Genomic DNA, 17,239 nt, shown 5'->3' on the forward strand with positions numbered 1-17,239 from the left:
CCCGGTTTTGTTTGCAAATGTATCCCCAGTGCCTAAAACAGTTTTTAGAAGAAAGCAGGAGAAAGGAGGAGCTCAAAATATAATTGCTAAATGAATAAATGGTTCGTTAGTTTCTGCTTTATTACTTCCTTTATCTTAATTTGCACTTATTTTTCTGTTCTGTTTTCCTACCTTCTTATGTTGAAAGTTTAGCTCCTGCATTTTCTAACCTCTCGTTTTTATAATATATACATTTAATGCTATGAAATTTTCTCTGAAAACCACTTTGGTTACATCCCATGGTGTTAACATGCAGCACTAAGATTGGGAAGCAGTTCTAAATTGTATTGTAATTTCCAGTTTAATTTTCTCCTTGACCCACAGATTATTTAGAAGTGTAGCTCCGAAATTTCCAGTGGATTATTTTTTGTTGTCTTTTTTGTGATTGGCATCTATTTAATTACACGGCTGTCAGCAGATGTGCTCTGTGCGCTCCAAAGATTTTTATTTTTTATTTTTTTTAACTTTTTTTTTTTTAAAGATTTTTATTTATTTATTTGACAGACAGAGATCACAAGTAGGCAGAGAGCAGGCAGAGAGAGAGAGGAGGAAGCAGGCTCTCCGCAGAGCAGAGAGCCTGATGTGGGGCTCGATCCCAGGACTCTGAGATCATGACCTGAGCTGAAGGCAGAGGCTTTAACCCACTGAGCCACCCAGGTGCCCCAAGATTTTTAAAATCTATAACAATCCATCTGTGGTATAGGATATACTCAACTTGGGTGAATATTTCACACACCTCTGGGAAAAAGGAGAATCTCTTTTGGGTATAAAGTTCTATATATACTTGTTAGAGTTTATTTTTCCATTTATTTACCAGCTTGATCTCTTACTTCCGAGAAAGGTCCACCACAATCTCTCCCCAGGAATACACGTCCATGCATATGGTGGTCCCGTCTAAATTTCCTTTATAAATAAGATGCTCTATTTTTGGTACACAGAACTTCTCTCCTTACTTTTTTTTTTTCCACTTTGAGTTATTTCGTCTGAGATCCATATTCTCATACCAGTTTTTCTTTCTTAGTATCTGTCTGTCATGTCTTCTTTCATTTACATATTTCAATCTGCCAGTGTCATTTGTTTTAAAATTGGACTTGCAACAGTCTTGGTGGGGATTTTGTACCATTTGAGGCTTTTTTCTCCCCATCCATCCAGAAACCACCTTCAGGAACTGTCCTAGACTCCTTCTCCACCCAGTTTCCCTGGGCGGCTGTAGCTGCTTCTGGCCTTCAGTTATACTGAAATGCGATCAGAGCAACAACAGCGACAATAACTGCAGCAGCCAGGTCGCCAGAGCCAGTGATTACGGGACAGGAGCAGCTCACTCACTGTGTGCACTCACCCCCTTAATTTTCCTGAGAACTCTTTGAGCTCAATCCCGGGCCCCCACTGTGAAGATGGGAGTGCTGAGCCACACCGCCGGGGCAGAGATGGAATGTGACCTCACTGTACGCCCCGTTGCCTCTCAAACTCCAGCCCCCCACTCACCCCGAAGGTTTGCGACGTGCCTTTTCTGCTCCATCTCTAACTCTACAAGTTTATCCAGGCATTCAACTCCACTGATGCACAGGTGACTCCCGGACTTTCTGCATTCTGTATCTGTTTATCCAAATGTCTACACAACATCTCCCCTTGGACATTGAGTGAGCATCTCAAAAATCCCAGGTCCACAATAGAACATTTGCTACTGTCCCGTTGTCCATTTCTTTCCATCCTATTCCTTCCTTTCCCTGCAAATGCCATGATCGTCCCCCACTAGGCGCCAAAGCAAAAATGCAGAAGTTGGCTGGGGACACTGTCTCCTCGTTCCACAATTCCCCTGCAGACACGGGCATTCTCTCTCAGCTTCCCTGCTGCCCCTAGCTGCTCCTTCTTGGCTTCTCCTGACTCCCCCTGTCCCCCCAAACCCATACTAGGACTAAACTCAATTCATGTTCCAGGTTCAGCTTTGCCGGGTCATGCTGCCCTCTGGCTGGGTCAAGCCCCAAACCTCTACCACCTGAAATGGCATCACATCTGGCCACGGTCCACCAATTACCCACAGGCAGGTGTGGCCTTTCCAGTGGCTTCTCTCTGATGTGATGGCTCACCTTATATCCAAATCCTCAAAAAGCCTCAGACATTGCAGGCTTCTCCCTCACCTTCTTTTGGACAATGGAATCTATCCAAGGGTGACACATTAGCCTGAAATCATCTCAGTTAATCCTGGTTTTAGATATTTACGGAGATCAGTCAGCTCAAAAGAAATAGTTCGTTACAAGACAAATAAACCAAGCCAGATTTAGTTTTTATTCCTGGGGAATGACCTCAAGATTTTTATAGAGCAAGGCAGTAAGCAGCTACATATCAGAGATCACAAATGCATGGTTACAAAACAAATTTTTAAACCCAGCAGTCTTAATGTCAATGGCTGTTTGTGGCTTTAAACTAACATTTGCAGAGGAAGCATCACTCCGAAGTGCTATGTCTCGCCCAGCTGAAACAGAAGCAAGATGACTGGAGCATGGCCAGGGATGCACACGCTGGCTCTGAGATGCATGGGCAAATGCCCATGGGCCGGGAAGAGCAGGAGCGATCCTGAAGGCACACAAGGCTGAGAACACACCGCAGATACCACAATGCACCAAGAGTAAGAGTAATTATGGCACAAAGTGTTGACCCAATGACAGACAAAGAGGCCAATGGAACAAAAGACAGAGGCCAGAAACAGACCCACAAAGATATGATTACCCGATAAAGAGGGAGAGGATCGGCAATGCAACACCTGGGGCCAGGCCAGCTGGACCAAAGACGGGACAGACAAGTCTCATCCCCTGACTCACACTGTGCCCAAGAAACCCCTTCCAGGGGATCTGAGATTTCAGTGGGAAACACTAAAACAATGGTTTTACCTTCATGGTCACGGCACAGGCAAGGCCCGCTCCAAAAGGACATAAAAAGCATCACCAGAACAGAAAAATGACAAACTGGATGACTGTAAGATGAAACACTTTGGTCAGTGGAAGATACCACCAGCAGAATGAACAGGTAAGCCACAAAGGGGCTTCCTGCGCACATAAAGTCAAGACAAAACTTCTTTAAATTTTCTACAAATCAATAAGGGAAGACTGGCGATCTGATAGAAAAATGAGCAAAACTCTTGCACAGGCACTTCCCAAAGAGGATATCCAAGCAGCCAAAACCATGGAAGGTGCTCAGCTCATGGGTCACCAGGGAACCACAAACACAAACCACGACCCGATACCCATATTCCCTCCTTGAGGCTAAGATGCAAACAGACAAAGTCAAGTGTGGCGAGGATATGACTCCACACGTGCTGGTTGGCGTATACATGGTGGAACCATTCCGGAACACTGTGTTTACTACATTGTATGTGCCCGCACTGGGCACCAGCCTGTCACAGCAGAAGTGTTCGCGGACAGCCACTTCGAATCCCACACGGACCTGTGACAGCACACCACCAGCGATGGCCAGAGGTCAGAACTCAGGGAAATGTCAGCAGCAGTCCCATGGACTCGTGGCCATGGCCGTGAGAATAAACGTTTACTGATACGCACAACACATATAAAACCTAGAACCCACAAGCCTCGAGTAAACAATAGCAGCTGGACGCGGAGGAGGACGTGTGGCATGAGTGCATTGTGTTCTAGGTCAAAAATGGGCAAATGGAGCAATGGTGTCAGCCATCAGGCTACTGGTCTGCTTTGGGGTCTGGGACTGGAAAGGGGGACGACGGGCTTCTGGGGGCTGGTAACACGGTACGCTCGTACTGTGGACAGTCCTCAGGCCTCTCGCCGCTGGTGTGCAGACTTACAGTGTGTGGCTTACTCTCCAAGGAAAAGTTTTCATGGCTTGAAGAGCAGGTGTGACAAAAACACATTGGAGGGATCTGGATGAAATATTATCTGAAACGTGAGAAAAGAAGAAAGAGTAGCCTCTCCAAATTAGTATTTGGAGTAATTAGTATTTGGAGTAATACTAAATATTAGTATTTAGTATAATGTAAAATGTAACTTTGTATAATGAAACTAACTATTCTAATTAGAATAATTTGACATTCCTTTCTGTAGTTGTTATCGACCATTTCTATATTCAAATCAGCCAAAGTTGAGTTTTGAGACTTGTCGTTAGGAACAAAAACGGGGAGGTGTCCTAAGTGAGGACTGTCCAATGCGTGTTCCTAGCAGCTGTGTCAGCGGGGAGAGGGGCAGATAACTGAGCATCTGCGCTCTTGCCTTTCCCCAGCAGTGGGGATGGTGACTAGCACACAGTCTGCTGGAGCGAACAGAGGTATGCCCGGAAAGAGCCCGGGTCTGAGAATGGAAAGGCCACATGTGAACAAAGCCCGCAAAGGGGGCCGAGGGCATACTGTGCTTTGGGCAGGGGCTCTGGTCCCTCGCCTCCTCCCAGCCACCAGTGGGACAGAAGCAGGCGAGCCTAGCCAAACTCAACCTGGGGCCGACCCCTTCCTTCCAGATTGCAGCCAGGTCTCCACAGTGAGTTCTGACAGATCCCTCACTGCTGGGTCAGTGAGCTGGAGCTAGAGGGATGGGAACTAACTCAAAGGGCTGCCTTTATAAAGCTAGGGAAAGAGGACATTAGATCAGAACAATCAGACTCAGCAACACTACAAACATGCGTAAGAGCTTTTCACCCCCAAGAACTGGGATGAGTGAGGGGGACACAGATTTGCTTCTGGTGGTAGCAATGTGCTGACACACCTGAGCTGAAGCTGCAGGACAACCCGTGACGGGCCTCCTGTCCACCTGCTGCTTAGTGGGCGCACAGGTGCATAGCCGCCAGACCGAGAGGCTCAGACACTCTGACCCTCTGACTGCCCGAGAGGCTGGTGACCTGCAAACTGGGAGCTACCTGCTCGCAGGGAGGACTACATGGGTTCAAGTATGGGAAGCACCTAGGAGAGTCCCTCCTGGCCCGAGGAAAGGCATTCAGGCCCCCGGTGTTTCTCCGTATGGTGCTCCATGAGCCAGGAATCCCTCCTGAGGTCCCCTGCTCTTGTTCCTAGATAGGACTGGGTCGTGCCAGAGACATGGGCTCTCCCCCAAGGGGGAGGCAGAGCCTAGTTATGACGGCCATAGGAGACCCGTCTGGTAGAGTCAGGGCAAGAGTTCCTCATTCATTTCACTAGTTCACTCTGGTGGCCTCAACAAATTCTACCAGGATATCATAGGACTGTGAAGGTATCCCAAGCTTACTGGGTTCCAGACTTCGGTGTCGCTCATTCATTGGCTGTTTCAAATGCCAACACTGACCCAGGACTGGATACATCAGGGACAGGGCTTGGGGTGGGGGATGAGAATGCACTCTTTCTGGGTTGTGAGGGCAGCTTTTATCCTACAGGTAATGGGAGCTCACGGAAGTCCTTTGTGCAAGAAAGTGTCATGGCTTGAGTTTTGTTTAGAATTTGAGAGACCATACCCTCCCAATTCTAGTGAAAAAAACTGTATCACAAGAATTCTGTGTCTGGCCATAATGGAGTAATGGGGACCAGACTTCCCATCTCACTAATATTATGGAAAACTAGACAAAACAGACCAACAACAGTCCTCAAAAACTGGACCATAGTCACTGTAAGACTCTGATTCCTGATGGAAAAGAGACCAGTGAGCGGAGTCCTGAGACTGCCCAGCACCCAGTCAGCAGGCTCCCACAAAGGGCAGCACAGGGCAAGAGGAGCTGCGTAGGTGACAGCTCTCTCATGGTGCTGAACAGAGACCAGACTCAGGGAAGCCAGGTGGCTGGAATCTGCGGGGCGACAAGAGCGAATGGGAAAAGAGCTGTGGGGAGCTCACAGGAGACCCTGGGGCCTGTTGCTGAGTTCTGGCTCATGTGGGCACAGGGTGAAACCCCATGAGGCTGGGCAAAGAGCAGCCAGTGAGCTGCAGGCTGACCTGCCCCCACAGCTCACACAGATTTCCAGGCAGTTCTAGTTGGACACATGTCCCTCAAAGGAGACCCCACATGTGTTAGGCCCAAGTAGTGTGGCTAAACCAGCCTATAGTAAAAGCTACCCTAGACTTGCCCTAAAAAAGCCTAAAAACAAGCCTCACAGGGATCAAGCCAACCCATAAGCAGCTTAACGGCCTATGTGCTCTTCAAAGGAAGACAACAAAATCTAGCACCGGCTGAAAATCTCTACACATGTGAAGATGCAGAAAAATGTAGCCCGTAACTGGTCAACAGGACAGACTCACGATTGACAGTGATGGCGTGTTAGTAGCCAAGGACTTGAAGACAGGCAGAGATGCCTCAAACATGATCACGGGTATAAGGAAGCCAGGGACTCAGCGAGGAGAAAGGCAAAGGGCTGGAGGAGCCTCAGAGGCCCTGCTGAGACAAAGACACAGCCTTGGAAGCGAGTAGGTCACAGGATGGCATGAACGCATATCAGACACCATGGAAGAAGAGATCAGTGAACTTAAAGACGGAGCTAAGGGATCTATGAGTCATGAAGCGTAGGACAGAAAAAGAAGGACTAAAAATGAGAGTATCTCCAGGGCAGTAGGAAAAGCCCGAGTGGCCAACATTCTTGTAATTAAAGGAGAAAATACCTGATCCTCAGGAAGCATGTACACAGCAAAACTAAATCAAGACTTACTAGAGTTAAACTGCTGAACACCAGCAATAACAAGAAAATCTCAAAAGCCTTCTAAGCGGCACTCCCGGAGGCATACACTTGATCTTCTTAGAGTTCATCTTGCTTGGGGACAGGGAAGTTTTTCCTAAGTTGCACAAAAACTACTCAAAGACAGCCCTTGGAAAAGCCCTGAGTCATCCTCGACCTCAGGGTCTACTTTTAAATCTTTCCTCAGAATTATTCTGGCCAATCAAGTTTTCAACCCAGTCTCTAAGATGCTTTCCCTTGGCAACTTTATGAATAATCTGAGCATGAATCTATGAAACTTTTCTAGACATTCTGTAAGTCTTTTGGTTAGAAAACCTCCCACATTTAAAACAATATTCTTTCAGTAGATCCTTTATGAATGTAGAACAAAGACCAAAACACGCATAAGCCACAAGTGTGTAGCTGGATTTCCACAAGTGAACACACCCTTGGAGTCAGCTTCCAGGTCAGCTCCCAGATCAAGAGGCAGAACTTGAGCTGCCCAGAAGCTATAACCACTTCCCTGATAGAACACATGACTTACAGAAATTGTCTATACGCTCCACTCTTTTTACACTACAGTTTTGTAAGAGAGGCTTCCCCCCGTGAAGAAACAAAGTAATTAATTCCCTTGGAATAGGAAGGATATACACCTGCTTCCAGATAGGGCCTCTGGAGGGAGGATGAGGAAAAGACACAGGAGGGGTACAAATGGGACCTCGACCATGATTTTAATGCTTTAGGAAAAGAGTCAAAAGCAAATACTCCCAAACGTTATCATTTGTAACTTCTGGAAGGTACGTATGTGCTCAATGGCTTTATTACTTTAAACTTCTGTTTGCTCAAAAAAAAAAAATTCACAATAGACATAATTATGAATAGGGGCCTCTGGGTGGCTTAGTCAGTTAAGCGTCTGCTTCAGCTCAGGTCATGATCTCGGGGCCCTGGGATAGAGCCCCACGTCATCGGCCTCTCTGCTCAACAGGGAGAGTCTGCTTCTCCTTCTCCCTCTGCCCCTCCCCCTGTTTATGCATTCTCTCTCAAGTAAATAGTCTTTTTTTTTTTTTTAAAGATTTTATTTATTTATTTGACAGAGAGAAAGCACAAGTAGGCAAAGAGGCAGGCAGAGAGAGAGAGAGGAGGAAGCAGGCTCCCTGCTGAGCAGAGAGCCCGATGCGGGACTCGATCCCAGGACCCTGAGATCATGACCTGAGCCAAAGGCAGTGGCTTAACCCACTGAGCCACCCAGGCACCCGTAAATAGTCTTTTAAAAAGAGAAAAATTACTAATAAAAGCTCTCTCCAAATACCTTATAGGACTGGCAAGAAAGAAGCACAGTGGAAGGCATCTTGGCATGAATCAAGTCTCCGTGCTTCCCCAAACTAAAATCTACAGTCTGCTTAGTGTTTACAAATACTTAGAACTTCATTCCCTGAAGTACTTCAGGTGCCTGGTGCCCAGAGGATCAGGCAAAAAGGGGGGATTTGTAAAGCCCTCGTCTACAGCAACCTACTTTCCTCTTTCGTTTCCTACTAAAAGTTCCATTTAGAAACAAGACAAGCCCGCACATGGCAGCATCCCAAGTAAGTGCGGGCACATGAAGTGGGCTCACAGGCTTCCTGTCCCCACGCGACAGCAGGCGGGTGGAGGGGTGGCTGGGCAGACCACAAACCCATCTCAGACTTCACAAAAGCAACCACAGGAGGAGGCTGTCTTGTGGTGCCATAACAGGAGAAAAAAAAAAGGAGAGAGAAAAAAAGCCAAAGAAAGGTTAAAAACAAAAATGCTTCTGCAGGTTCTCTGTCTGACCCACCCGAGTCCACAGCCATTGTCCTGGGGAAGGAGGGGACTCAGCAGAACCCTGACATTCTCAGTAAGGCAGGCTAATGGGGAAGCCGGGGAGAGCAGGGATAAACTTTTGTGGGTACATCCCCAGCTGGCCCCTAGGATCTCGCAGGGGCTCAGCACTGAGGTCTCCCTAGGCTGGACAATGTACCAGAAAGTGATTGGGGTCATGGAAACTGCTGACCTATGTAGATGGGAAGGTGAACGAATAGAGAGGTAAATGGATGGGTAGATGGATGGATGGATAGAGGAAAGAAGGTGTATAACATGCAAAAGACAAACACAAAGTCTGGTCTGAAAGGAAACCTAGCGTAAAGAAGGTTAAAATTCTTCATATTCTAGGAGGGAACGGGGAGAGCACACAGCTGACAAAACAAATCGAGGACAAGAGCAATACTATTATAGCACCAAAAAAGAGATAAAAAGAGACAAGATAGGTCTGAAAATCTCATGACTTAGAATAAAAGACTTTTGCCACCAAGTTGTGCAGAGTACGATAAGAACAGACTGACTTCTTGAAGAAGCAGAAACTTGAGGAACAAAGCACCTGTAGACTCTCAGAAAGCCGCTACCAAGTCTAAGTGAAAAAGAAGAGACAGAGAAGCCTGTGAAAGGGTGGATGGCGAGCCTTCTCTCCTCCACTCCACATAGAACGGAAGCTCGCAGAATGGGCTCTGGGTCTGACACCAGACTGCACGTTCCACGGGTGACGTGTACTCTTGTGGCCATGAGCCCAGGATGGGTAGGAACCCAGGAGGAGAATGTGGAGGCTGCTGGCCAGGTCTCTCTTGGGTGCCCGAGCCACCAAGCAGCCTGAGGGACCCCCGCCCGGTCCTCTCCACCGAGCAGCCCACGTGGGGGACCCAAATCTGCACGGGTGACCTGGGATGTCGGGTAGCGTGGCTTCGACCTGCCATCCCCCTGCCTCAGCGGCTCTCCACAGAAACACCTGATGTGGTGCTCCCCTATTTCAGAGTGGCTGGATATGGATCGACTTTTTTTTTTTAAGGATTATTTATTTGAAAGAGAGAGAGAGCATGAGCAGCAAGAGGGCAGAGGGAGAGAATATCAAGCAGACTCCTCACTGACCAGGGAGCCTGACGTAAGACTAGATCCCACGACCCACGAGATTACAACCTGAGCTGAAACCAACATGCAGATGGCCAATAGGTACGTGAAAAGATCCTCAACGTCCCTCATCATCAGGGAAATGCAAGTCAAAACCACAGTGAGGAATCACCTCACCATCAGGATGACCCTTATCCAAGAGACAAGAAACAACAGGTGTTGGCCAGGATGTGGAGGAAAGGGACCTTTGTGCCCTGTTGGTTGGAAGGTAAGTGGGTGTGGCCACTATGGAACCAGTAGGGAGGTTCCTCAGGAAATAAAAATAGGGCTTCCCTGTGACCCAGCAACCCCACCCCTGGGTATGTGTCCGAAGGGACTGAAATCAGGACATCCAAGAGAGATCTGCACCCCTGTGTTCACAACAGTTGAGGCGTGCGGTTGGTCGACAGGTGAAGGGATAAAGAAATTATGATATATCCATTCAGGGGAGAATTATCCATTCAGTCTTCAAGAAGGAATTCTTGTCTCCTTCCGGACACCATGCACGGACCCAGAGGACAATATGCTATATGAAATAAGCCAGACATAGACAAGTCTGTGCGTTCTCCCTCGCGTGTGGGATCTAAAATATAGCGGACGCTTGAACAGCACAGGGCTTAGGGTGACCTAACTCATTCCCCACACAGTCACAAACCCGAAATCCGTGTTCTCTTTCGAAACTTCACTGCGGAAAGTCTCCTGTTGACTAGGAGACTTGCCGATGACACACACAGCTGACCCACACATAGTCGGTTGTCACTGTATCATAGGCTGTATCTTACAATAAAGTAGGCCAGAGAAAAGAAAATCCTAAGGACAATGTATTTCCAGGACTGTCCTGTATTTATTGGGGAAAAAAACCCCTGTGTCTAAGCATGAAGTTCAAACCTGTGTCGTTCAAGGGCACCTGGAGTCTAAGTCCACAAAGGCAAAAGGCAGGAGGTGGTTAGCAGGGGTGGCGCGAGGGGGACGGAGAAAATGTGGTTGAGCTTCACGGAGTTTCAGTTATAAGATGACTGGGCTCTGAGGACCTCGGGTCCAAATGGTGACCACACTTCACAAACCTGTGCTGTGCACTTGTGATCTGCTAAGAGAGTCAATATTAAGGTCCTCACCCACACCTCCCCACAAGTAACCAATGCAAGGTGATGGGCATGTTAAATACCTTGATTGCAATAATCATTTCACAATGTATATGTGTATCAAATCACTGTGTCGCATACCTTAAACACATACAATTTTTATTTGTCCTCTCTGCCTCAGTAAAGCTGGGGAAAATGAAAATTGTAAAAAGAAACACAAAGAGCCTGCGTGCAGAATATGGGTACTAGGAGTGGGGACAGGCCAGAGTGTGCATGGCCAGGTACCAATGTGGCCAAGAACACACGGCCTTGTTTCTGGACGGTGTCTTTCCTGAGGCCCAAGGTCTGTGACATGTGTCATCTTAGTGGCTTGCTAACATGACATATCGTCACCCTCTACTCTGACCACAGTTACTAAATGATCCCAACTTATGAGCACAGCTTTTTAGCTCCCAGCTACACAGGAACTAAAGAGCAAGGGACACTTCCCCATCTCCCCGTGATGGAGCGCTAAGGACAGAAGTAGGAGAGGCACCGCCCCAGAGTCTGCAAAGTCAAGGCTGGCTCGATGAAGCCCAGCATCATGAAGCAAGGCCCCCATGGCTCTGGCCACACGGGACAATTCAGCTGCCCCTTCCCTCCTAACCCGCCAGCCCGGGGACGCACCAGCCATCTCTCCACTGCCCTATGGCTCCCCAGACTGTGCACGTCCTTGGAAAGAGCAGACAGAAAAACAGGCCAGAGAGGAGGCTTAAAATCAAAGCCCATGTACATTCAGAGAACAAACAAGAATTAAAAATCCCATGCATCTTTTATCTGGTATTATTGCCGACTTCAAAAATGTTCCCGTTTTGATGTTAAAACAATAATCAAAACTAGTAGAAAGGACTGCTCTTCATTTATGGCACAAAGTTCATAACGGACTTCAAAAATATGTGTCTCTGGGTGCCTGGGTGGCTCAGTGGGTTAAGCCTCTGCCTTAGGCTTAGGTCATGATCCCAGGGTCCTGGGATTGAGTCCCGAATCAGGTTCTCCACTCCGCGGGGAGCCTGCTTCCTCCTCTCTCTCTCTGCCTACTTGTGACCTCTGTGTGTCAGATAAATAAATAAAATCTTAAAAAAATATATGTCTGTCTGTTAGTGAGAGGTGGCAGCTTCTGGAGGAAGACAGGAGACTGGCCACATGTGACCCCCCCCCACCATGGGCCGGCCACCTGGAAGAAGGCTCGGGCTGCAGCCCCAGAACCATGACTCAACCAGACTGCTCTGCTTTTGTGCTCTACCAAATGCGGCTCTGCGGGGCTTGTCTGCTCGTGTTCCAGAGAGTTCCACCAACGACTAAAACCTTTGAAAGCCACTATCCCAGCCAAGGCTCTGCCTGCGCGTCCTGTGAACGCCTTCATTCAGTCATTCATCCAGCGGCCACCCTGGGTACTGCCTGCTGTGCAGGGCACCAAAGCCACCGCAGGGAGGCCACCTGCCAGCAGGTGGACAGGTAGACAACGCAGCCATACAGACAGATAATGAGGATGACAGCTGCATCGGCAGTGCTGGGCACAGATGGAGCCAGGCCAACACTCAGAGGAAGGCTGGTGGCAGGCACAGATCCCTCAGAGGAGCTGCCACAGGACAGGGATGGGGCCTGAGGGGCACATGAGACCAGGGCAGGGGGATGGTGCCCGGCAAGGCGCAGGCAAGCTCCAGCAGGCCCAGCTGGGTGTTGGTAGGGGAGCAGGCCACAGAGGGCTGGTAGTTTCGGGGAAGGGACTGCGGGAGGCAGGCGGCGTGGACAGGCCCCCCAGGGGACAGAGAGGCTCTGGGAGCAGTGTCGGGGGAGAGTCGAGAGCCAGACGGGTGAGGTGGCGTTCACGGACAGCTGGGCGGAGGTGTCGTGTGGCCCCCTGCGGGGACTGTGTCCATGGCCGTGCCCACCGCATGCGCCTGGGGTGGGGGGAACAAACGTTCCCCCTCGCGCCTCACTTCTCAGCTTCAAAAGGCACATCTAGGAATGGCAGAAAGCAGCCTAACCTTTTGGGGACGTAGGAGTTGAGTGGGAGGGGAATCCTGGCAAAGCTGCTTGGTACGGGGTAAAAAAAGGAGAGAACTCAAATACAGGAAGAAGCTTTTATTACAAGAAAGCCGCCCCACTCCAAGCCTAGACTGAGAGTCGGGCCGGCCCCTCTCACCGCCCCACCTCGGCACTTCTGGCTTTCAGCTGTGGGCGGCCACTCAGAGCAAGTTTTGAATAACTTCCCACAGGGTGACAGCTCCATTTTTAAGACTCTCTGTGATGCTAGAATGTTCTTCCTTTCCTTGAGGCAGAAGCTGCCCCTGGGCTTCACCCCTCTCCCCTTCCCCAGTCCTGGCTTGCCCTCCACAGGGGCCGACCTCCAACCCTGCCTGCACAAGGGTCTCTGGCGGTGGGGAGCCGTCGATGAGGCCTCTCCTTGTGAGAAAGTGGAAATACTCCTCAAGTTGACAAGGATCACAAAACGAGCCTTGTCCACTTCCCTAAAACAAAGCCACACTAGACGGTGAGAGGCTGTGAGATAAAGGGACACTACGTGAAACAGAAGACAGTGGTTACTGACGGTGTCCCTGAGTAGGTGGGTGATGGCCACCTCACCAAGGCCACACAGGATGTCCATGTGGAGACTGCCCCCACCTGTGAATTGGCTCCTGGGGCCCTGCCTTCCTCCTGGAGCAGGTGTGCTGCTTGGAGCTCCCAGGCCCCTCAGGGAACCTGACTCTCCCAGCCAGCACAGCACCCCAAACATCCCCATGGGGAAACCTACTTCGAGCCTCTGCCTGGGTCCACTTGGCAGGCCCCTGTCTGCTGCTGGGGAAGTGTCCCCAAGAAGCAGGATCAGGGACTGGAAGGGAGGCTGGGGCTAGACCTGGGGCGAGATGGGGCGGGAAGACGGGAGCCACGAGGCTCGGTGGCCACATTCCTCCCGCAGGTTCTGTGCTCAGGCCAACCTCAGGGTCAGAATCCCCGAATTCCAGCCACTAACTTGGTTTCTGTGTGACTCTGATCAGCGTAGCCTCTCTCTGGCTCAGTGCGCTCACCTGCAAAGATGGCAGAATATAATCTATTTCTCCTAGACCTAGCATGCAAATTCAATGAGAAACTTGTTCTTCTTACAAATCAGAAGAGAAATCAAAGGTGGAAAAATTTAAAAAGCATTTAAAAAATGAAATAAAACACACACAAGCTGTCTGAAGCAGCTCCCGAGGTCCAGGGCGTACTCAGGGAATAGTGAGCCCTTCCCTTCCTGCCCCTGACATGGAGGCCCTGCACAGAGAAGGGACTGGAAGGTGCCCTGAGGCACCCAGGTCTGCAAGGGTGGAAGGCCTTGCAGGGGAGGGGCCCTGCCTGCCACCAGCGGGGCGCCTTTTCCTCAGGAAGGACACACAGGACCATGAGTCTGGGGCTCCCCACACTCAGGGGGCTTGGCTTTGTACACACCCCGAGAGGACGAGATTCCCAACCTCCGGGACTCCCGCACCCACTCCTGACAGAACAAAACTGTCATGGGGATTAGGCTTAATATTTTTGTTGAAATTGAACTTCTCACATTTATAAATCCCCTGCAGAAATGCATGTCTTCTACCAGGAAAGAAAGGGTAAGCATAAACAGAATGTTATAGAAACCACTTTCTTTTTTTCCTGGATTTGGTTACTGGTTCTATTTCTTTTCATTAAGGAAATCGTTCCCACCCCCAGCTGAAGGCTGATTAAATGGCATAATTATCACTGTATGTGAAATACGGAACGTAATTCCTTTTATTAGAATAAATCAATCCCCAAACACAACCTTCTGGATCCATGGCCCCAGCCTCAGGGATCGGCATGTCTGTAATTCAAGAGGTGTTCTGCAGGTACCCCACGAGCGGCAGGGAGCAGGGCTGCAGGCTTGGGCCGAGCCACCCGCTGTGCCAGCAGCCCCGTCCAGGGCCCGCCACCAAAGCCAGTGGTTGTGCCAAAAGACAGTGTCGAGAACACCACATTGAGTTTCTTTTTCCCTTTGGGTCCCCAGGCACCCTTGAACCCCAGACCTGTCCCTCTCTGGCCACCACCACGGCCAGCCCTCAGACCTGCTGTCGGCAGACATGAGAACACGGGGCTCATATCTTTTGACACACTAGAACATTCGATTCTCAAAAGACAGAAGAATGTATTAATTAAAACATGTGGAAAACAAAAGGGAAATTGAGAGTGTAAGGACTTCCCTGAGTATCATAAGAACCTGGGAACCAGCTCTGAGCTAAAAGAACGAGGTTCCGTCAGAGCAATTTCCAGGCCAAGGGGACATCTGTGGCCTCTCCGTGCTGGGTCGCTCCCAGAAAAGGAGTCCCCACGCGCGACACTACTTAGAGGCAGGAAGGAGGCTTCCTCTCATTCTTACCTCTTACCTCCTCCTCTTACCCTGGGGCCTCAAATCACCCGCTGGGCCCTTCCATAGCACCTGAGTCTCACCCAAGTTTCCAGAATTGCTCAAATTCAGCCAGAGCTTTGCAATCTTCGCCTGCTGGTTAGCAAGCCAGCATGTTTGGACTCGTCAGGACAGGTGTGGGATGGGACATGCTGCCGCCGAGGCCGGCTCGGGGCTGGGCTCCTAACATGTCTCTGCAGTGAACGGCTTCCAGAACTCGCATCCCGGCCCACTGGGAGCCATGGCAGAAGCTCCCCCCACCTCAGCCCCGACAGCAACCCTCCCCCAGGGGACGGGGAGAGGCAAGGCAAACATCTCTTCTGGGTCAACCAATGGCAAACACACTTCCACAATTTGAACACTTCATTAAAAATAATAAAATAGACATCAGAAATTGGGACTTACCACCATCAGATACAGTTGCAGACTGAAAGAAAAGAGAGAGAGACATGAGTTAATGAAGCCTCATGACAAGTCGGGAAGCAGTAGGTCCGTCGTGCAGTGCGGGGGGCCCCAACTCCAGGCAAGGGCTCCAGAGGACACGCGGGCACCTCTGTACGCCGAGCGCCGCGCTCCCACTTCCTGAGCGAACCCCGCCCAAGCCGGGCGGGCCAGGGACCCAGGGCTCTGCGCGAGTCATCACCACTTTCACGGGAAGAGAACAAATCCCGGCACGTTTGACACCATTAGAACACCTTGGGGAAGGCAGGCTCAGGAGCCCACGGCAGTGCAGGCAGCATGTGGGGTACATGGGGTACTGAGGACACAGGCCCCCTGCACACCGTACTCAGGCCCACCCCCGCCAGGCTGCTCAATTGCCTCCACCTGTGTGGGGATCCAGGCCCCCTCCGCAGGGTGCTGGGGACAGGTGCAGGGGACAGCCCCTCGGGGGTCAGCCCGCAGTCCACCTGCCAGTAGGGAGCCTGGACAGGGTGGGAGTGAAGCAGGGAAGGGCGGTTGCCTCAAAGGCACCAGGGCAAGAAGGAACAAGTTGTGCAAGAGGAGAACAGGCCAGCAGGCGGCAGGAGGCCACGAGGGAGGACCTGAGAGGACAGACAGAGGGACTAATAAAAGGCCCATCTGAGGAAGATGACTGCAAGACGCCGCACAGGCCGCAGGCCGGTGGTGGGGGAGGGGAGGGGCAGATAAGGAAGGAGAGGACCTGGGTGCACAGACACAGGAGGCTGGAAAGAGCCAATGAGAGAAGGACACAGGAGCCTGCAGGGATAGCTTGCCACCTCGCTGGGCGTCCTGGCACCACAGCTCCCCAGGATGATGTGAGGACCGATCCCCAAGGGCACATGTGCACATGTACCCACAGATACGGGCTCTGGGGCCTCCCCAAGTTGCCCTCCGGCCATCACCATGCACACAACCAATCCTAGCAGCTACACATTTCCCGGTGGTGACCAAAGCCCCCCAGGGCTCAGTCGTGGCCACAGAATCCCTGGCACTCTGGCCTGGAGAAAGACGCATGTCCTTTCTGTGGAGGCAGGTGACACCAGAGTGCACGACATGAGGACGGTCTGCCCAAAGGCCCAGCTGACAGACCATTCCTAACACCAGGCCCCCCTAAACCTCGCCTCCCAGTCTACTTGGAAGATGGGGGACCCTCTCGCATTTGGAGCCCCTCATCTTGTGGGACTTAAACCTGCAAGGCTAGAGGCCTGACTAAGGGATGACCTTCTGCCCCAGGGAAAGGGCCTGTGCTCCAACAGGCCTGTGCTCTGACAGTTTTGGGATCGGGGCTCTCCTCGTGATTTCAAACCATCCTGAGTCCAGGGGGCAGAACTGCTCTAAAACTGAACCCTGGCACTTTATCAAGCCGTTCCCAACAGCAAACACACATACTGGTGCGTGTTCAGTCTTCACACTTCCATCTTGCCAGACAGGCAGCCAAGTGTGGACCGCGGCCAGCCAGCACCAGGCCATCAGCCCTCAGCCACTGGGGGTCTAAACTTCCCTCCGGAAGCACAGGGTAGTCTCCTTCCCAGGCTGACGAGTGCCGCGTGGGAATCTGTCCCTCCCGTCCTCACAGTAAATCACCCACAGTCACGTTATAAACTCAGTAGCATTAAAGGCACAGTATTCCCTGGAGATTATGCGAAG

The 17,239-nt window shown here is 50.6% G+C and overlaps 1 protein-coding gene across 4 annotated transcripts in view; it reads right to left on the minus strand.

The window, feature by feature from the left end:
• The window catches only part of RGS12 (regulator of G protein signaling 12), a 106,254-nt gene that overhangs the window by 32,235 nt on the left and 56,780 nt on the right, over positions 1 to 17,239 (minus strand). For all 4 annotated transcript variants that reach the window (XM_044267880.1, XM_044267881.1, XM_044267883.1 and 1 more), the window contains one exon: positions 15,536 to 15,557. In XM_044267880.1, coding sequence (XP_044123815.1) covers positions 15,536 to 15,557 — 22 coding nt within the window. The remainder of the gene's footprint in view (positions 1 to 15,535; positions 15,558 to 17,239) is intronic.

The sequence above is a fragment of the Neovison vison genome, chromosome 11 (genome assembly GCF_020171115.1).
Source record: "Neovison vison isolate M4711 chromosome 11, ASM_NN_V1, whole genome shotgun sequence".
Lineage (NCBI taxonomy): Eukaryota > Metazoa > Chordata > Mammalia > Carnivora > Mustelidae > Neogale > Neogale vison.